The sequence below is a fragment of the Pyrgilauda ruficollis genome, unplaced genomic scaffold, assembly GCF_017590135.1.
Source record: "Pyrgilauda ruficollis isolate IOZ18807 unplaced genomic scaffold, ASM1759013v1 scaffold2, whole genome shotgun sequence".
Lineage (NCBI taxonomy): Eukaryota > Metazoa > Chordata > Aves > Passeriformes > Passeridae > Pyrgilauda > Pyrgilauda ruficollis.
The window spans coordinates 10,476,047-10,497,601 of NW_024519206.1; the positions used below are offsets into that span (position 1 = coordinate 10,476,047).

A 21,555-nucleotide genomic window follows, 5' to 3' on the forward strand; every position below is an offset into this window, starting at 1 on the left:
AGGCATGGAAGCATGAAGCAGGAGCACCTGACTAGACACGAAAAAGCACCATACAGGAGGTGGAAGCAAGAGCAGGCGAACTGGGGAGATGCACCATCCAAGCATGCACAGGTGGGGTTAGCAAAGACAAACCCCAAATGAAGTGGAATATGGAAGGTGGAGGGCAAGGGGAAAAACGAATTAGCAGAGAGATCATCAGCAACAGAAAGACTAGGGGAAAAAAAGACACCACAGCTGAGTGGGGCAGAGGAGCTGCTGACAGAAAAGGCCAAGGCACTGACTGCCACCTCTGCCTCTGTTGTTACCAGCAAGAACAGCCCCCAGAGGTATCCTGGACACAGGGCAGATAATGGTATCAAACCACTGTTAATATCCACACCACCAAAACTACCAATCTGCCCAGGTAGTGCTGCTTTACTGACAGGATCACCATCTGCTTCTGCCAATTTGCAACTCATGTGCTTGAACTCGCCCTTCACCCACCAGCGTTCCTCAGCCACGGTGTCCTCCTGACAGGGCTGCATTTGCACACCCTATGTTGTATAAAATCGGTACTCAGCATATTTTAAGTAATGCAGTCAACTTGACTATGACTTCTGGATGTGTAGGATGAAAACTGAAAAAATATGTAGCTATGTAATGTGTATTTCAACAAAGTCTGTAAAGAGGCAACATTTTCTGCTGTACAAAGTACTTACAAAAGTATACAACTTCAAAAAAAACAAATTTATTTTACTGCCAAAATTATTAAACATTAAAAAGACAATTCTGTAGCCTATACATTAGGAATGTAAGTTTTCATGTACAATCAAGAGAACACTTCACTGCAAAAAAGGTGAAAAACTGTTTCTAAAACAGTGTCACATAATGAGCTGAAGAATGAAAGTGTGGCAGTTGCTTAAATTCAGGTTCTCATGTGAAAGACATACATCTATAGACTGATGCAGATGTTCCACAGACTTCAGGGAATATCAAATGTGCACACCTAGTCTCAGAAGTAGAATTATACAAATACAAAAGGCAATATATTATACATCTATATACAGCACGGTAAGCCTCAAAGACCAACAAAAGGTACTGGACAATTACATTAGAAATTTCTAGAATTTCTCATAGGAAACCTCCTTAAAGAGAAGTGTGGCTAAAATAGCTCTATTTCTGTACCTTTCAAATTTGTTAGGTAATCAAGGCAATTCAAGATATTTAAATCCATTCAGAAAAGTCACTGCAGCTCTACAGCAAGTGGTCATAGGCCATACGCTTTTTGCACAAATGTTACATATTCTCACAACAAAAATAATTCTTCTCAGCTTCAGTAAGTTTTGCAAGTGTTGCTGTTCAAAGCCATCCTTGGAAAACAGTGTGTCCTCTGATTTGGAACAGTAAGGTCAGTTATAAACGTCAGCATTGAAACAACTTCTCTTATTACAATGTGAGATGATTCACTCCCACATAACATTTTTCCTGCAGAATGGTGCAGCTGTGTATGTTTGGAAGGTATTCATCAGAACTACCCACTCCTGGGCAGACTAATGTGTGGTGTCTTAATGGGTTTCCTTTACACTGTTAGCAGACATTTACTTCTTTAACAAAGATTTTCCATCTGACAGTCTGAAGTGATTGGATAACGCTCAAACCCCCAGAGTGTGACAATTTTAGAAATATCTGCTTCCTGCCCAACTTCCCTCATCACTCTTCCCACCCCTCTCCCAATCCTGCACCATGGATATTTGGTCAACAAATAATTCTGCCCTCACTCCCCTTGTGCCTTTTTTTTTTTTTTTTTTTTTTAAACTGTTCAATTTTTAAGAAAAAAAAAAGAAGCACAACTCAAAGTTTTGGTACTCCGGAAAGAAATTCTTTAGACTCGATCAGTATGAAGGTGTGATGCCAGCTCACAAAAACACACTCCTCACTGGGTAAGTTACTCCAGAGACCAATACAAACGTGTTGATATGAAGCCACATGTGTATGGACAGAATAGTCTTTAGTACCAAGAACCTTTCCTTTTATAATTTTCTCAAAAAAAGTGTGAAGATTGATGTTATTTCAGTTGTACCAATATGAGCCCATGTCTTGGGTTCAAGCCAGACCAGCTGGATAAAAAAGGATAAACAAACTTCATTTCAACACCATTTGGCTTGTAGTCAGGAGTACTGGAAACATTATGTTACATATCTACACTTTATGGCATTTTAGATCCTAATTTGAAATCCTAATTATTTAGAGCTAAATCTTCCCAGTACAATAAATATCTTTTATGCCAACACCCAGCTTGAAAGAGTGTCTACCACGGAGGTAACAAACAATTATGAAATAAACCAGCAGAATTCTCAAAAATTCTAGCCCCTCAACACTACCTCACAACTAATACCATAACAACAAATATTTGTCTACTGCAATTTTATTTATCTATCCTAGTTTCATGTCAATTTAAATCACTGCAAATTTTTTCTAATGCATTCTTTAGATCCTACACTGCAAAAGTGGATTAGGAAACTGCTGTAAGTTTTGCAGGTTATTTCTTTGAAACATCCAGATCAAATTTCAAGGGAAGGAAGAGCTCTACATTCATTTGGTGTAGAGACAGCCAATGCCATCTATCAGCTGCTAACACCCTGCTGCTGCTGGTGGCCCTGCATGTCCAGCAGCCAGATAGATGCATCAGTCAATGTGAAACAAGTGTCCTGTCTAATGTGTATTGCAGAAAAGCCTATAAAAAAGAGGCTAAATTTTCTGCTGTAGAAAGTATTTACAAAAACAACCTCAAAGAACCAGTTTTTCTCATTGGTCAGTATTAAAAAATAAACAGGACAAATTTGTATTTTATCCATTAGGAATATAAGTTTTCATGTAAAAAGGTGAAGTACTGCATTACTAGAACAGAATGGTGTCACACAACAAAATGAAGAATGAGAAATTGTGGCATACTCCTTTAAATTCAGGCTCTTGGGTAAATATGAACACCTACAGACTGATGGGGTTATTCTGCATACTTTGGTGCATTCTCAGGAATCTACACATCCAGCGTGTGGTCTTATTAGTACAATTATACAACTTACTTACTCTTTTCATTCATTAATCAGCTTATTAATTGCTATAAACCTGAATAACATTAGCTGTTTAAAAGTTACTTGTGCTTCAGTTTAAGTCAAAAGTATCTAAACTTATCTCCAAGCAAATGGGAAAGTCTACCAGAACTTTAGTGTTTGTTTTTTTACAATGTTCTTGACAAGAAGGGATTATCAGCTGTAGAGATCTGGACAGTTGGGAGCAACTATGCCTTAGATCTTCATCTTACTTCTCCACTCATAATGATATATTGTCTGTTCATCAGCTAGTAACTGCTACTAGAGTGGCTTTGTCAGCAGCTGCTTCTTCAGATTTCTGCATAAGAAGTTTTAATGTCCATTTTTAATTAAAATCTTAACATTACAAAAGTTGTTGTCAAAGTCACTGAAGGCTAAAGGTTAGGTAAAATCTTGAACAGGTTGCTGGTTTAGAATTTCGAACTAGAAAAATAACAGGTATAAAAAACCTTAGGAATTACAGTGCTACTTATATTTACATTATAGTTCCCCTTTGTGCTTGCAAGTTACTGAAAGTACACATCCTTTGGTAGTGTTCTCTTAGTCTCAAGTATGAAATTCCTGTTAAGCACATTCACACTCCTGATTTGCTTAAGTCAGTGCAGAGGGCTCGTATTTCTACATAACATTGGTACACAAGCACATCTCTTCCCCACAGACAATAAAAATACTGATGACTGGCTTTTCAGTTGAGTAGTTTTGGAACTGATTTTAAGAATCTTAAAGAAAGAGTCTGTTACATAATTTTTAAGTCTTAAGAGTAACTACTACAGCAATAATTCCCAGCCACAAGCTCTGCTGTTGTATTACTTCAGGCCCAGTTTCATAGACATACAGATAAACCAAAATGCATCTAAAATTGGACTTAGACAGGCATAAAGAAATATGAACATTGCTACGTGTACTAACTACCAATACAAAAGCCACCAGAACACCAAACACTGAAGTGATGTTTCTAGTTTATATTTACACGTAAGCACAGCTCACATGTAAGACAATGTTCTTACAATGCTCTTCCAAAATTGCATGATGATACAGCAAGACTCCTCCTAAAAAAACCCCAAGTACTTGCAGTTTTGCCCATGCCAAGTGGAAGACAAAAAGTAGAATCTGGGAGAGACACTCTATTTGTTCCCACATTGTACATCTGTAAGAAGCCACACACCGTGGCCAGTGACAACCAACCAATTAACGCTCGTTCAGCTGGTGAAGGTATAAACTTTCCATGAAGCTGTAAAGATAGCAGAAGCTGACTTAAAATAATTATAACTGTTGCCTATTCACTGTTACTGTCACACATCAGCCAAATAAGAATTTACAGGTTTGAGACTTAAGGAAGTAAGGTATGGCATATTAAGAGCTTAATGTACCAATATCAGGATAAAGTCTCAGTAATTTATTTTTTATACTGGCCAATTTAATATCAATCTGTTGACAAAGTTATGCTAATACTAGGAGGTCGCTGCTGATTAGGTTGTTTGCTTAAAATAGGAAGATCTGTTCTTTCTGTTCCATATATCAATTTTTCCTCCTGAAGACTGCAAGCTGAAAACCTGTTTGCCTCTGTACCAGAGACACCACCACGATTATTTGGAACTGGGACACCACTGACCTGTTCAAAGGATTTACTAAACACAGTAGTGGTCGTTCTGGCCAGGCTATGGCTGCCAGGCTTAGGCAGGGACTGACTGGTTGTCAGTGTCAGTCTCTTCAGAGAGACAAGCTCTAGATTCTCACTCATGGCTCTCTGAGTTTGTTTCCGTGATAAATGCTCTCTGCAGGTTTCCCCTTCTTTTTCTTTTCCTCCGGGTTTGCTTCCTCCAGACCTTCGCTGGCTCTTCCCTAAGAGGTTCTTGCTGCTCATGGTGCTGCTGTTAGATAGGGCAGACTGACTTGTACCAGAAGTAGCCCTAGAGTAAAACCCTTCATCGGTTTCAGACACTTCTATCAGTTCTTCTTCAATTGCTAAGTCAGAATTATCTGCATGAGAGAAACAGAAATAAAAAATTAGCAATTGATTGTCTCACATTCACTGATTTTATATATTGTTCAATTTTGATATTTATAAGCATGAAGCCATACAGCAGTAGAACAGAGAAGAGAAGACAACGCTTACCTATTCCATGACATTTTGGAATTAAGGTTCATTTGGATATAGAGTTACAGCAAGTAATGCCACATTAACTACATCAAAAAGCATGCCCCCAATCTCATTTTGTTGTGATTTTGAAGGAAAAAAAAATGCAGTCTTGTTAATTCATGCAGGAAATTAGAAACTTAGAGATTAGAAAGTACCATACAGAACAAAACAAAAGTGTAAATCTTATTTTGAGCAAGTGATCCACTACAGGATTTGGCCAAGCTTTTTAATTACAGAGGTATGTGATCAATGCCCCAGGACACCCTATGGCACCTGCATGTTTAGCAACCCAAGAATGCTTTAGGACTGAAAGGTCACTTTCTGCATCACAGGTCTGGTGGTAGGAGTTACAGAGTTGGAAACTCAAGCACAACATGAGATCTGCAGTACACCGTGAAAGGTAGAATTTGGGAAATCTGAGTTACAGAGCAAGATACTTTTAACATCCATTTCGATGGATTTTTCATACCATTGATCACTGGATTTTGTAAACTCTTATAAATATGCTCAATAAACACAAAGGTATGTTGAGTCTTGGTGTATTTTCTCCAGATTAACTAGTAGATCTCCAGATCTACTTGTAAGTATGTCATCATTGTCTGTGGCACAGGCACAGCTGTGTGCAATACATGCAACTGTGTTATTACACATGCAAATATATTAACTGCATACTTTAATTCTTGAAACATGCAGCAGTGACCCTTTCAATCAACAGCGGTACCTTACAGTGCAGCTACAAGTGCTCTGCTAAAACTGCACTCTGCCAGATGAGTTTATTCCATCCTCCATCATTTTTCTTACAGATTTTTGCCTCCTGATTTCTGGCATGCCTTTGCTGTCAGTTCTAGGTTCTGTAGCTGTTTCCTGTACTCCCTGTAAATGCTGAACATCATTCTCTGCTAGAGCTCTGCTCTTTTCCCCATTCCCGGTCCTCTCTCCAGCCACACTTGTGACACTAATCTCAGGTATGATAAAGTTGCCCAATTCAGTAGCATCATTACCATTCTCTGGTTGTTCTAGAATTAAAGATGGATAAAAAAAAAAAAAAAACAAACAAAAGATGTCTGAAACAAAACATGAAACAAAAGCCAATAGATACAGATGACTTAAGCATTATAAATTAAAGCAGATGTAAACATATTAACCTCTTGTTAATTAGCAACATTAGCAGGTATGGAATTTTGCTTTATTTCTAAAATGGCAGTCTTCAATCTTCCAGTTATTGGCCTGCATCACATACTGGAAAGGCCCATGCTTGATCTTTCAAAACTGAAATTTCTGAGGATCATGAAACAGATTATCAGAAACCAAAGAACAGTTCATAATTCCCTTTTATGACTATATTCTCCATATCACCATGCTAGAGTGACAGTTACTTTTACAATTAAATGGCATATCAATTTCATATATTGTCAAGACTATTTTCAAGACTAGAAAATCTACACATACAATGTCATGATGTTGCACCTTGGTCAGCTTGAAAACTAACAGTGAAACAACAAAGCAAACTCAAGCACACTGATATAAATTTTCTTCCTTCATTTAAAAAAAACTGTTTTCAACTGGAAAGGTATTTCTGGATATCCCAGGAAAACTAGTGGAGAAGAGCACTGTGGCACAGAAACTTGATGAGACTAAAAATGCACTAAAAGCACAGCTCAGAATAAAGCTCAAGTGAGTCCCTATTTTATTTGTAATGCAGCTCTTTCAGCCCTGAGGATTAAGTAAGAACCACCCAGACCATACTGCCAGTCTGCTACTGCACATGACAGAAGCTGGCAGCATCCTGAACTGAAGTATGAAGTCCAAAACCAGAGGAATTTGCAATGAGATGATTTTTCACAGTGGCAGCTCTAATGCTCTTTAGTTCAAGGGGATCCCCTCTTCCTTCTGTCCCCTCCCTGAAGACTCTTGTGCAGGTACAGTGCACTTCTAGGTCAGGTGGCTCCAGCACTGGGCTTTTCACTACCATTTGTGCACTGATCACTACTGAGCCAGAAGGTTATTCTGGCAGGGATGAACATCAGTGTCCCCTGGTGTAAGAGCTATCCCTTATTTTACTTGAAAATTCTAATAATCATAAGTCTTTCTAACTAATCAATGACCAATCAAAGTATCTATTTAACAAGCTGCACCACCCAAAGGAAATGGCATTAATAACTGATGCTATTCCTCACTAAATTGCTGATATTTGGGAGGAAACTCAGAACCATTCACTTGTAACAGCACTTTCTGTAAAAGTCTTCTATTTCCAGTAGCAAAGGTGGCAACGAGTTCCATGGACTGGAATAGTAATAACAATAAATAAACAATTGTCATAATGAAAGCACCATCAAATATAGCCCTTTTTTTTTTTTTTCTAAAAACACAGAAGCAGAAAGGTTAGTAAGAAGACCAATGCTCTGACTGGCCTCAGTGCTCTAACTTCACTGGAATGAGGAACTTGTGCCTCTCCAATGGCAACCTGAAACTCCTTCCTGCTGCCCCAGCGAGAGAAAAGGACAGAACAGAGCTTAGCTGTCAGAAAAGCACTGATTATCCAACTCCAAAGAAAGAAGACTCAAAGTACACAGCAGAAATCAGAAAAACAGAGGAAGATTTTTTCTTTTTTTTTTTTTTTAAAGGTTCTGTATAAAAGCATTACCCAGTTATGGTTATTTGGTGGTGTGCACTTCTAAATGTAACATCCAGCTGTGATATCAGCACTTCACCCAATACTGCTGCATTCCCACAGCTGAGTAACCCTTACTAAAACAAACTGAGGGAAAAAAACCCAAAAAGTTAAGAGTTTTACTCATTATAATGATGTCTAAAGGAAATATAACTTTCTCTGAATTTAACTGACTACAGGAGGAAACTAATGGAAAAAATAGGATATGGGATATCTCAACTCCCATTAACACTGTCTACCATAGCAGCTACAGGCTTGGGGCAGGGATAAGAGTACACAATCCACATCCTCCACAGCAGCACACCCTCCTTATTTTACAGCTTTTAAGGACACCCAAACCTTCAGCTTCATAGTGCTTGGTGGTGAAGATAATACTGCTTAAAAGCTGGACAGCTCTGGGGGTCTAGCCTTTGAGAGAGAGAGCTATTAATACCCAGTGCACAAGGTAATGTAACAAAAGAGAAAACCAAGGACACTGCTGAACAGTGTAGAGATGGAAATGAATAATTACATCAGTTTGATTGTTAACATAGATATACCCATAGAAGTTGAAGGAAAATGTATTTGGTGTCACATTTCTGAAAGCTTTGAGTAGTACAACCAACTCTGATAAATGCATTTAATGTTTACTAATTGCTAAAACTTAATTCAAAATTATAGTCGACCGTATTACAGTTGCCCAGATAATTTACCTCAGACAGCACAGGCAAACTGACCATTCAGAATGTAATTCAATTTTAACCCCCACAAGCTCAAACTGCAAGTCCTCCACAACTGTGTTAGCATATTTAATTAGTCATAAAAGGACCAGGCTTATACCCTAAAATTAGCATTAACTTCAGATTCTTGCAAGTTACAATTATTTCAGGAATTAATAAAAAAAAGAAAAAAAAGCAAGAAAATTCTTTCCACAGAGAGAATTCAAAGACTAGTATTTCTAAACTACATGAAAGTCAATTTCTGCAGTAAAGAAAAAAGTAACTTCTTGTCCTTCCTCGCTAGCTGATGTCTTTGTTCTTGTGTTATGTATCCCACCAAGATCTGGTCAGCTCTTCTCCGTCTGTTCCATCAGAGTATTTCTCTTATGCACACCTCTACACACAAGAGCTAATGCTCCCCTTCAGGTGTGATAATTTAAAGGCAATCTAATCCAACAGCACTATATAATTTGTTGCTAAGTAGTGGTTAGTATCAGCTCACTCCATAAACAACACCCATTTGTGATTAGATGGATCTATTTTACAAACCACCCTCACATTTAGTACCCCTAAAGTACCTATCTGTGAAGTCCAAATTCACATTACTGATTGAATTTTAAAAGTCCTTCTAAGTAACTGCTCCTAATGAACAAATTACAGGGTTAAGTATCACAAGAAGATTCAATGTTAAGTCAACCTTTATTCAAAACTGACTTCAAGAGTTCTAGCAAAGGCTAGCAAGATCTAATGTCTGAAAACTTTTATAGTAAAATTAATTTTTTAAAACATAAATAAAATAAAGCCCATGCTTCTCAGCTGGAAATGTGATTCACTGGGTTTCTTCTATATTATTTTACACACGTAAGTAGTGATTGAAAATTACTGCCCTTGCTTCCCCAAGAGATAATTTGCTTCATCAGTCCATGTAAAGTATAACATCAAATACCACTCAGTTGTCTCCTCTGACTTCCAAATCCATTTACACTAATTTTTATTATAATGAAAATAAAAATAATACTTTTTTTCCTCTTACACTGTGAGAGAGTTAGAAAGAATAATGGTCAAGAGGTACAAGGTTTGTCATCTAATTTCTACCAATTCCAGTATTCATTTTAATTTAAACAAGCATGTGTAAGCACAGCCTTGTTATTCTTTCTGCATGCCAGTCATGAAGATGTATTTCATATCTTCCTTTCCTCAGGAAATGTGTGGCACTGAATTAGTTTGGTAAGAATTTTGAAAATGGGAGACCATCCCCTCTGACTTTAAAAGGGCTGTCCAAGTCACAAACAAAAGGTTTGTTAGGATTTTATAACGAGAATTTTGAGAAGATTAGCTGAAGTGATTAATGCATGGAATATTTACCATTTAAAAGCACACAACTGGCAGTCACTTAGCTAGATACCACAGATTCAGCTTTGGACTCTTAATCAGCCTAGTCTTTGCATAGCCTTCAAATTTACAATTACTCCCACAGCCTGCCATGTATTCCATTCCAACCCACCTTACACCACGTGATTTTCTTCCTCTTCATTAAATCCTGTACTGTTGAGACAAATCCAACATTTCCACAGAAACCCAAACAAAATGTTGGCATAAGCTGTTTTGAAAAAGTCCTTAATCTTTCAGTCTTCATCTCTGAACACTGACTACTCACTCCTTGCTTGGAATGCACTGACTAGATTATTGCTGTTTCTCTCAATTTGTCCTACTTTATAAGACTCTCATAAAACACAGCATTCCACTCCACTTCTGAGTTCAATTGGTATTTTTATTTCCCTTTCACCTTACTGTTATCTGCTGCAGGGCACACCTGTCACACACTTTTTTCCTTGAACTTCACCAAGCCAGACTCCCTGCAAGGAGGCAATAACTGTAGAAACTTCTCTATTTCTGTATTTGCTGAAAATTTTGCATTCTTATAAGGACGTATCCAATACTCATTTTGTACTACTTTGATCTCCTGTATTTTCTCCTGTAAACACAAAGGGAATGTTTATTTTAATACACTTTCAATTTCTCTGTATGACCAAGCACTAAGTATCCTTAACCTATGTTACTCTCCACCATCTCATTTGTACAAGCATCAAAACCCCTCAAAAATAATAGCTAACAAAATTGCCAAGCTTCAGAGGGCATTTGTCCATTTAAAAGCTAAGATATCATATAGTTTTCTTGCATCTGGTCAATAATCCATGCTTAATAACTTTAAGGCTGAAGAAAGAAAGCAGCCTTGAGATGTCAGTAATGTCCTGCTACTCCATCTCACTAAAGACACTAATGTTTTGCTCCTCAGGTTTGTCTGATGGTTTTAAGTAGTTTTTAATCAACTGCAATGAAATTTAGTTATTTTATCTTTCTTCTCTGCCCTCCACCCTCTCTGGCAGCTTACTATTGGTGCAAGTACCACAAATGTGCTCTACCACCAAGTGCTTCTCAACACTTATCTGAATTACCTCTTGGCCAATTTATGACAAGTAACTTTGCAAAATTTTTCTAACTGTCCATATACTACAAAAGCTCACTTAGTAACATCATACAGAAATTTTAATGGTACTACAAAATCTTCAGTGAACCTATTAGAAAAGCACTCTTATCTACACTCACACTCTTAGCTTGTTACCAGGATTACAATCCCAACAGAACAATTGCCAATTCTGGTCCAGTGGCTCTTCCCTCATCTGAAGATGCCCAAGGTGAAGGAATACAACATTTAGACTCACACAATCTCTTGCTGGTATTGCTACTTCTGCAGCACATTCAGCACCACTTTTTCCTACTTTTTAGCCCAGACATGTTCTGCTTTATGGAAGCCCTTAAACTAGAGTCTGCCCAAATCTACAGGCTTTGGCTGGAACAGAGACAATTTTCTTCACAGCAGCTGGTACGGGGCTGTGTTTTGGATTTGGGGTGGAAATGTTGATATTTTATTGATACAGGGGTATGCTTTTGTTATTGCACTGCTTGCAGAGAGCCAAGGCCTTTTCTGCTCCTCACCCCACCAGCCAGCAGGCTGGGGGTGCACAAAAAGCTGGGAGGGGACACAGCTGGGACAGCTGTCCCCAACTGACCCAAGGGGTATCCCAGACCATGTAACATCATACTCAGTATGCAAAGCTGGGGGAAGAAGGAGAAGAGGGAGGATATTTGGTGTTTGTCCCCCCAAGTAACTGTTAAGAGTGATGGAGCTCTGCTTCCCTGGGCATGGCTGAACTCCTGCCTGCCCATGGGAAGCAGTGAATGAATTCCCTGTTTTGCTTTGCTTGCAGGCACAGCTTTTGCTGTATCTCATTAACTGGCTTTATTTCAACAAGATTTTTCACTTTTACTCTTCCAGTTCTCTCCTCCATCCCACTGTAGGGAGTGTGTGAGCAGCTGTATGGGGCTTACTTCTTGTGTGGGCTTAAACCATAACACCAAAACATAGTAGTTTACCCCTCTATCCTTAAATCATATTTTTATTTAAGTACTTTAAGACAGATGAGGTTCTGTGGTAAAGTTCTTAAATATTTATTTTGCTTCAGATACTAGAAACTAGTTTTCAGAAGAAAGCAGGAACATAATTTTCTGAGGGAGCACTAATTGTGTACAACTCCCTTTAACAAAAAGGGTTTGTGTGTGCTGTGTTTTTATTAAAACATGGTTAAGGAAATAAAGCATATACTTCATCTGAATTGTGTTGAGATTCCCATTCACCAGTCAAGAAAATAAGAACCTCCAAATTGCTGCTTGCCTATATGCAATAAATATGTGAAATAATAAAATTCTCAGTATTATTTAAAAAACATGGAAAAAACTAAGAATTCATTGCAAAATGTGTTTCTTACCATGCCTTTTCCATCTATGCCCTCTTATAGACATGCTAGTCACAGCATTTCTTGATATTCTGGATGAAGTAGGTGTAATTTCAACCTGAATGCATCTTGTACCTTCTTTACTAGATTTCATGGCACCCTGAGGCAGTGAAGCTTTTATTGCATTAGCAACCTAGAACAGAAATGATGCACTTAAGTTCTTATCACAAAGGTACAAATTTTAGAAGAATTCTGACGGGGATTCTTCCTATTTCAAGAAGAATACTGTGTACAATTCCAATTTATGGTCAAAAAGCATGCCACCTTTTTGCACTGGCCTATAAAGAATGCCAGTTTGCAATTAGCTCTCAGAACTTATACTTGCCACTTCCTTAAAACAAAGTTTCCAGTTTCAAGATGTGGCTATTCCTTCTGCTGCACCATTATGCTGGTTCTGAAGATTTAAAAGTGTTCTGTTGAAAACAGCTTGGTCACAAGGAAACGTGACACCACGACTAAGGGCAGTGAGAGGCCCTGCGTAGTGTGTGCACTAACAGATCGAGATGTTTGCACAAGCACACACACAGCTTCAGGTTCCTGGTATCATCTTGTATCATGCATGCTCACAGCAAGGATCTCCCAGGTTAAAAATTCTACTGAACAAATTGTTGAGTAGAAAATAAAATACCTACCAGCAGAGGTTCTGGATACAGCTCAAGCTGTGCTCTATACAAAACGTCATCCATAGCTTTACGAGCCAGATCCCATTCTCCATTATAACTGCAAAGGTAAAATTATGTGTAATAATAAGCATCTGTGTCAACAGATGAACCTTCTTGGTCACCTAACCTTCACAGCTCTGGTGTTCCTTAAGAGTTCAGTTTAGAGAATTGGAACTGCTTGTGTTTGTTAGCAGTAAGCCTGCTAATTAGAGAACACTGAAGTAGCATCTATGGAGACAAAGATTTATTTTCACTGGCCATCCCAAGCAGTTTAAAAATTATATCATTAGCTGTTGATCAGCTAATCACGAAATATTCTGAAATACAATCAGGATTTTTTAATATTACTCCACCTTTTGAGTATTCCTGTATTACTAGTCTCCAATTATTTCAGTTACTGAGTAAGCTTCACACATGAATATGACTTTCAAAGGGTAGGTGACATCAGCATTTCAGAGAAAAAATATAACCTCTTCTCCTTAACTAGACTGATGTCAAAACCAACCATGCAAAAATGTGAACAGAAGACAATGGCTGGAAAAGTTTTTACAGTATTTTCTTCCCATCAGCAGTTACACCTATCAAGTGCTGCTCCAGCAATCTCTCCCCAGTATGACACAGGTAACTTCATCCAACTACTTGAAGAACTGTCTCTTCCCAAGGACCTTACTGCTACACACAACATCTGCCCATAGAAAATGAAGTGTCTCCAAGGTAGTGTGTCTGAACAAGTACACAAATTAGGCTGGCATTTTGTTTGCATATTAGAAAAAAAAAAAACCCAAACAACTTACAAGGCATAATAGATCCCTGTTAGCAATTGCACCATGAATTCAGATGAAACTGGAATTCTACTGTTGACTCCCTTGTACTTTCTCACTTGTTGGCGAGGATATCCACAGACACAAATTCTAAAGAAATACATTTGTCATTAGTAAATGATGTGGAACCACCCTTGTAGGTTATAGACTTTCAATATTTCACCAGTACTGATCAGTTTTTAGAAGCCCTGAGTTACTTCTTCTAAAAATGCAAGAATGACATCCATCTAAGGTAAGTTTATGAAGAGAGACTTAGTAACTGCCCAGATGCAAAAAATCTGGATTTGCAACTTGAGATCAGCACAAAATATTTTGTGCTGTAATTTTCACATTTACAATCCATATTTGTAATTTAAGAAAGTGATAAAAATTGAATTAGACTTACTAGAAGAAAACACATTTATTGTAGATCCTAAAGAAAACCCCCTAATTTCCCATTGCTCAAACCAATTAAAGGAGTTATTCTATATATCCAAGTAGCAGAATATATATTCCACTACATCCAAACAGGACACTGAAAGATATTCAGGGCTTCAGATGCATATTCCCAGTATTCTAACATGTTGTCTATTCTAAATTGCTGTCAGGGTAAGATTTTCAGTAAGCAGACGAATAACAAAACCAGCCAGGAATGAAGAACAATGAAAGAAGTTAAATTGCACAACATTAAATAATTCAGTATCCAGACATTCACATTTTGAAGCAGAAAGACTTGCTTGCATCTACTGGTAACTCGCTTGGGTTTTTTTTTGGATGCTTTAAAAATTATTTATTCCAAATACAATCAAAACCTAATCAAGCAGAATAAGCAACATCAGTCTCCTTTCCACAATCCTTAGCTTCTAAGTATTTTTACCTCCTATATTAAAGCAGTTTATCTAACAAAGATCTTATAATTACTCTTGTAAATATTGCCAGGTGCTTCAAACTCCAAAGTCTCTTGCCTCCTTTGAAGAGAAGGAAATCTTACAGGCACCCATTATCATTTTTTCAGTTTTGAGAGAAGCCCTAGGAACTATCCTAGAAAAAAGCTGCTGCAGATGACTTCTCGGCCTCTTGGGTTTCCTGGGTTAAGGAGAGCATTCTAATTTTTCCCTTAACATACAGTCCACTTTTGAAAATCCACAGACAAACATGTTTACTACCCATTTCTCTTCTTTGAAAAATGGTATTGATCAAAAAATAGACACTGTAATTAAAGCTGAAGTAGGCTTTGTTTTGTTTTGAGGTCAGGAGGGGTGTGTTGGCATTGTTATTTTGGTTTTTTGAAGCAACAGCTGATTTTGGAAATGCTGAATGTATCCATAAAAATGGGTGTATGTCAAGTTTCAACACCTACTATAATTACAAGAAAGTTTAAACCTGTACAGCATCTGAATTTATTTAATAAATCTGCAATGCAAAATATACCACACTTCTAAAAGACACTTCTGGTTTTCTTTAGTTAACACAACTACAACTACTTTTATTAAAAACAAAGAGTTCCCTTTGACTTATCTTAAAGGAGAAGCTTAACCTGCACATAAGCCAGGTTACTGTTCCCCATTTTGAGATTTCAACCCAAAGTTATATAAGAGATACTTTAAAAGCAAATAATGCAGCTGTAAACACATACAAGAAGAAGTCAAGTTTAAAAGCGGCCTTTGGGAACTCAAAGCTTATTTTTATTAAAAAAGTCCAAACTGACTGCACTTCAATTTGGTAATGCCATTTCAAGAGTAAACAACCTACAGAAATTACCTTGAGGAAATTTGACACAATGACTGAAGAGACATTGCAGGCATGTAGCTTAAGGCAGCATTGTAACAGAGAAGAAGGAAAGTCAGCACTTCAAACCTGGGATTTGAAAGAAACATTGGAATTCCATTACCAACTTTATTTTTTAAAAGAAAACAAATTTACAGGGAAATTTTTAAGAATTATTTGAACAGATCTGGCATTGTATTGCAATTTCATCAACAACTGAGTAAGCTTTTCCCCTACATTATCAGCAGTAATACGCCCTGCTGATCTTTCTGCATCTACATTTACACGTGTTTAGAAACAAAAAAACACATGACAAAACATAACATACACCTATCCTCTTTCAGTCTGCAACTACACTAAAAATCAGAAGCTCAGATCCATTAGGGACTCTCAAGCTAAATCCCACGATACAATTTCACCTGTTCTGGGCTGTCAGCATCTCCCTCTGAGGATGAGGTCCACTGTACACAACCCTGGACAAACCGTGCTGCGACAAAGCTCCTTCCGTGAGAGCCATGGAGCCAATGCTGGAAGGCTGAAGGAAAAAAGGGTCATTCAGAGCATAACAACCTCAAATCTTGCTAGAATGACAGGGAAAATAGACAACAATAAGCATCACCATATTTATATATTAATTTTCAACAGGCTTGATGTTATCTGATTGTTCAGATATTATCTGTTCATTTTACACCAATAAGGCATATGGCTTCAGAAAAGAAAAAAAAATACATAGTTGCTGCATGGGTATCATACAATTATGACTATTCCACCTTGAAAAGGCCTTAGAGACCAGTTAGCAGTACTCAAAAATCTCAGAAGTATGTTCTTATGTCATCATACAACGTGTTAAAACTACTTTTCACTTTTGCTCTTAACAACCAGGCTCCCAAAGCACACAGGGCATCTGAAAGATCCAGTCTGGATGCTCTCATTGGTTTGAACTCCACTCCCCTTCAGGTTCTGGCCAGTGAGATGCCTCCAGCCTTGGGAGATGTTTGACTGGCCAAGACCCCTGACAATCATGGTAACACTGCCCTTCTCAATCAGGAATTTCACTTTGTAGGTGTCACTTACTTCATGATAGACCGAAGGTTTGGACAAAGATGGAATTGTGAAACTCAGCACTTTGTTATGTCCCTCTTTGTCAACTATCTCCTGAAAAAGACAGAAGATACCAATGGTTACACTGTACTACAGAAATCAGACATCCTCAAGTGTTAAATACTATTTATTATAGGGACTGATAGGGATACTGTAATAATCCAAGCTGCAAGCTAGAAATTATCTCTCTATTTGCTTTCTATCACAGCACATTTTGTTTGTTTATGAAAACTCTTCAAATAACTTAGCCAAGGGCACATCCATTTGCATACATAACCCACATTAAAACACTAAGAGGAAACATGTTTTTTTAATTATACACTATTTGCTAGTTGTGAAGGTTTATGATCAATAATTCTGTTCTGAAAACTATTAACCATCAAGTAAGCACTCAACAAGCAACTTGTTTTGGAAATTACAGCCCTGGAATGACTGCAGCCTCATATGGTTTGACAGCAGCAGACCACAGCACTTGCAAAAGCCCAAGTGTGCTAACTCACTCTATGGAATTAAAAGAAGCATGGATGCAAAGCTTTAGAGAAGCTACTTTCCTGAAAGATACCACCACAGCAGTAGCTGGCAGACTTCTTGCTCCTGTCAGTTAACAGAAGACTAATGAGTAAGGCAAAACAAGATGTGGTTTTGCACCACAGAAGAACACTGGAGTATTTAAAATAAAATTAAAAATTAAAGATCCAAAGCAAACTTGACCAAAACAAACACCACACACTAGATTTTACTTCCCTCTTTTCTAAATTTCAGCAGCTTATTTCATATATCCAGAAGTAATAATCAGAGAGAAGTTTCAGTGTCTCCTAACACCCATTGCAAGGCTGAAGGTCTAACTTCACATAGCAATTATCAAAACTCCTGTCTTAAAATCAAAGACAAAGCACTAAAGGAGACTGAAAAGGATCAAAAGGGCACACAGAGCTGCTCCTTCTGAAAAGCTGCACAGCTTCTCCACTTCCACATAAACCACTGATACTTTAATTTTTAATATTGCTCTTGGATAAATGTGGGAAACACGTTCCTCAATATACAGGAGAAATGGAAAGAAAATGGCTACATCCAAACTTCTAAATTCTAAAAATATTAATATCTGTATTCCTCATTATAATCAAATTTGTAATTAAGTTTCAGGAGTACATTTCAAGATGTATTTGTAGTGTATGATGTGTATTAAAGCTTATGAAGTGTATTAAAAAAACCCCTGATGACTACAGCTAGGAAAGCAAAAAATTTCAACTGCACGCACTACCACTGTACATCCCTAAGCTGAAGGTAGAACAATCCAGTTCACGGTCTCAAGGTTCAGCCACAATAATTCCACAGCCCTCACAATGCAGCCAATTTAAAATTATTCTGAGCAATATTTTTCATTTTTCATTTTCCTTCAGTAAGAAACTGCAGGGCTCCTACTGAACATGTTAAGTTTCCAAGATAAAAATAATTGCTATGTAAATATGTATTTACATAGCAATTACTTTTATATTAGGATTCATATTTCCTCTTGGTTTTGAATACATAAAGTTGTTGGTTAAAGAGAAAATAAGTATCTAAGCAGGTTACCTACTACCTTTTCAACCTGTATACTAAAGAACAATACCATCTTGATTGTTTCAGTTATAAATTTTATGCAACACCAACAGCAGCAGGGAAGAAGTCAGTGCGAGTACAAGGCACTGTTTTACCATAAGCATTCCTTATGTCTTAAAGCAAAACAGGGAAAGAAGTTCCCAAAAGTCATGCTGATCTACAGCTTCCTAGAGAAGCTTGCTGTGAAATTCTTATGACCCCAGGCAGCTGGAAACGGGAAGCCAAGTTACTAATTGAGAAAGAAACTCTTCACAGCTAAGAGAGGATGTTACCAGACTGGTTTCGAGCTTAACTTAAATGTAATCTCTTCTGGGAGAAAAACAAGTGATTACAGCCACATCCATGAACCACATCTTAAATTACTTCATCATGGATATAAAGGAGTGAATTGCCTTAAGGCAGAAGATAAGAGCAAATGCTTTTCAGGAATGTTCTTCTTGTCAGATACAACTAAGCATACAGAAAAGGCAGCAAGCTTGTACTCTGCCTCACCAGGAGTGGAACATAAGGGCTCAGGTCTTTTTAATTAGACTCCTGGGTGAAAAAGACATTACCACTTGCTTGGTGAAGACACCTATGATTATTTCTAGGAGATGGATAGCAGCTGCCTTCTCCAGATTTTCAGATGAAGAGACTTGAAGTTCATCACTATTTCACTTCACAAAAAGCCTTCCTAAAACAACCAGAAAAAAACTACACAGACAAGAATCCCAACAGACATAATAAAACACTAAGTTATTCAAAATAGCCATAAAAAGACTAAAATATGGTGCTTTTAAGGGCTTCTTATTAATTCTGTAATTCAAAGCATAGATATAGCAACAAACAGGATATTTTCATAAAAAAGTATTTTTAAAATGTCAAGGTTATTTCCAAATGGACACCTTTAATTTCTCAAAGCTAAGCAAGCTGTTCAGCAGTCAAGTATTAGTTGAAAGTAATTTATTTTGGTGGTTTCAGTCCAGATAGTCAAAATACAGGCAACAATTTCAAAAGCAGTGCCTCGAAAAGTTCTCAAGCAGAATGTGAGTTTAATCACCATACCAAGAAATAAGTAACAAAAAAAGAACTGCAAAAAGAGCAGAGAAAATTTTGACCAAAGAATGAAAGTTCATGTTGTAGATTTCTGACAGACACCAATTTGAAGAGCTGAGACTGAAATGATCAATTCATTTTAATTCCAAAACAAAATGTTGAAGTACAAACCAGGTTATAAACTCCCAGGAGAAGAGCCTCTATGCATCCACTGCTCTGCAAATCTCTGCTGGCTGAGACAGCAAGATAGCACCACATCAATTCTGGCAGAAACTGCAGCGTAAACCGCAGCAATTGTTCCTCACCGCTGCGGTAGAACTCAAAGAGCTGGTGGCAAACTGGCTCCAGAAGCTGAAATACAAGTTACAATCATGAATGAACAAAACATTAAATAAAAATAAATAAATATCTGCAACTTTGTCTGGATCAATCCTTTAGCCAAAACTGTACACTGATAAAAATGACATTTTAGTTATCAGCGCATGACTGTAACTGCTCAAGTCACCTTACACTTTCATGCCTATAAAACACTTTTGTATGATAAAAGTAGAGCCATTCATCCTACGTGAATAAAAAAATTCCAGTGGCTGCTTTGCCTTGTTTTTGGCTCACTTCCTCCAGCCTCAAAGGCAAAAAATAAAGGATAGTAATCACATCCTTCATACCTCTCAGTATCTCTAATATACAGGCAAAGTACCTGAACAAAAGGTCTTGTTATTCTACAACTCCAACAGCATACACAAAATGAAGCTGGAAGCCTTATCCATCTAGTGAGAAGAGCTGTATAACACTTAAATTCCAAGTATTACAAAAACTTAGTACACAATAGAATCAATTTGTTTTCCCACTTTCATTATAAGCTTCTAGAAGCTTCCATGTATTTATACACTTGAGAGAGAAATGGGAAGCCTCAAGAGTAATTTTAGAATCAAATTTGTTAAGCTGATACAAATGGATGTAAAACACTGAACTGGAAGTAATACACTGAGCCAGATCAAGTTAAAAAAAGATTTTAAAACAATGAAGTTATCAGCCTGCCTGTGTTCCTGGATTTAATGTGCCTTCTTGTGCTACCACCTACCTCTGATATAAGGATGAAACACTGTGTTAAGCACCACCTGCCAATGTATGGAAATAAGGAGATTTCCTAATTTTCTCCAATTAGAAAATATTGTCAAAATCAGCAGGCACTTTCAAAGCCAGCTGAACTACTAAATTCAGTTCTGCTATTTGTCTAGATCACAGCTTTAGTTTTAGTAAAGTTTTCAGAAAAATAAGAAAGCCAATTCTATATTCATCCCTTTATTGAAGCAAAGGAGGCAAAATCACCAGGGAGACAACGCTAGAAAAATACCTGCTTGCTTTCCTAAGCTTTTCCTCCTGAACATGGAAAAAAGTCAAGTCAAAATTTCTTACCTCCCAAAGCTACTTCTGAAACTGAAAGATCTTAGCAGGTTTGAGTTCTTTTTTAAGAAGTTATCTGGGACAATCTGATCCATTCTAAAAAAGAGGAACTTTTAGCTTCTGAGAGATACAGCTTCACTTTGGAAAAATCATCCCTGAAAAATCTGCAGTAAAGGCAAAAAAGCCATGCCAAGCTAAACTCGTCATCAGTTTTAAGAGCAGTACAGCAAAGATCCTTCTAGAAAACCTTACCAGCAGAACCGTGTTCCACATTCAGCTTGTATTTTTTACACAATTCGCATCCTTCCCATAATGAAGTATCAGTTCTGAATGATGCGCTTGAACTTTAAGAGGTCCAAAAATAGCTGTGACAGGTATCCATGTTTACATCCTTATCTCACTTGAGACAGCTTTGTATCAGCACATTTAAATGCATAACCAGTACAAAACCAGATTTTCTTCCTCAAAATGCCACCACATGCTACAACCTAATATCAAAAAGCACTAATGACTGTTGCTGCTTCAAAATATCATTTTGAACTAAACAGTTCTAAAAGAACTAGACTGAGACGTTTCTTAATGCTGGAACAGAAGAACATCCAAGCAATTTCATCCCTCTTCCTTTTAAGCTGCACCCAAGTGTGTTAGACACTCCAAACACTTGCTATTTCCTAATGCAAGTGCCTGTTTGGCTCCTATCTAAAAAGACAGCAAGAGTGTTTTAAGTAAAAAGCA

At 37.4% G+C, this 21,555-nt stretch overlaps 1 protein-coding gene across 3 annotated transcripts in view; it reads right to left on the reverse strand.

Annotated features, from left to right (window-relative positions):
- Positions 1-715: 715 nt before the first annotated feature.
- FAM126A (family with sequence similarity 126 member A) overlaps positions 716-21,555 on the reverse strand; it is a 43,320-nt gene continuing 22,480 nt past the window's right edge. For 2 of the 3 annotated variants that reach the window (XM_041466355.1, XM_041466354.1), the window contains exons 4-11: positions 19,588-19,767; positions 16,756-16,836; positions 16,101-16,216; positions 15,676-15,771; positions 13,909-14,025; positions 13,085-13,172; positions 12,426-12,585; positions 716-5,069 (exon numbers count right to left, since the gene is read on the reverse strand). In XM_041466355.1, the coding sequence (XP_041322289.1) occupies positions 4,513-5,069; positions 12,426-12,585; positions 13,085-13,172; positions 13,909-14,025; positions 15,676-15,771; positions 16,101-16,216; positions 16,756-16,836; positions 19,588-19,767 (1,395 nt within the window). In that variant the 3' untranslated portion in view covers positions 716-4,512. Of the gene's footprint in view, positions 5,070-5,950; positions 6,246-12,425; positions 12,586-13,084; positions 13,173-13,908; positions 14,026-15,675; positions 15,772-16,100; positions 16,217-16,755; positions 16,837-19,587; positions 19,768-21,555 lie in introns of all 3 variants that reach the window. The other variant, XM_041466356.1, reaches the window with a different exon arrangement.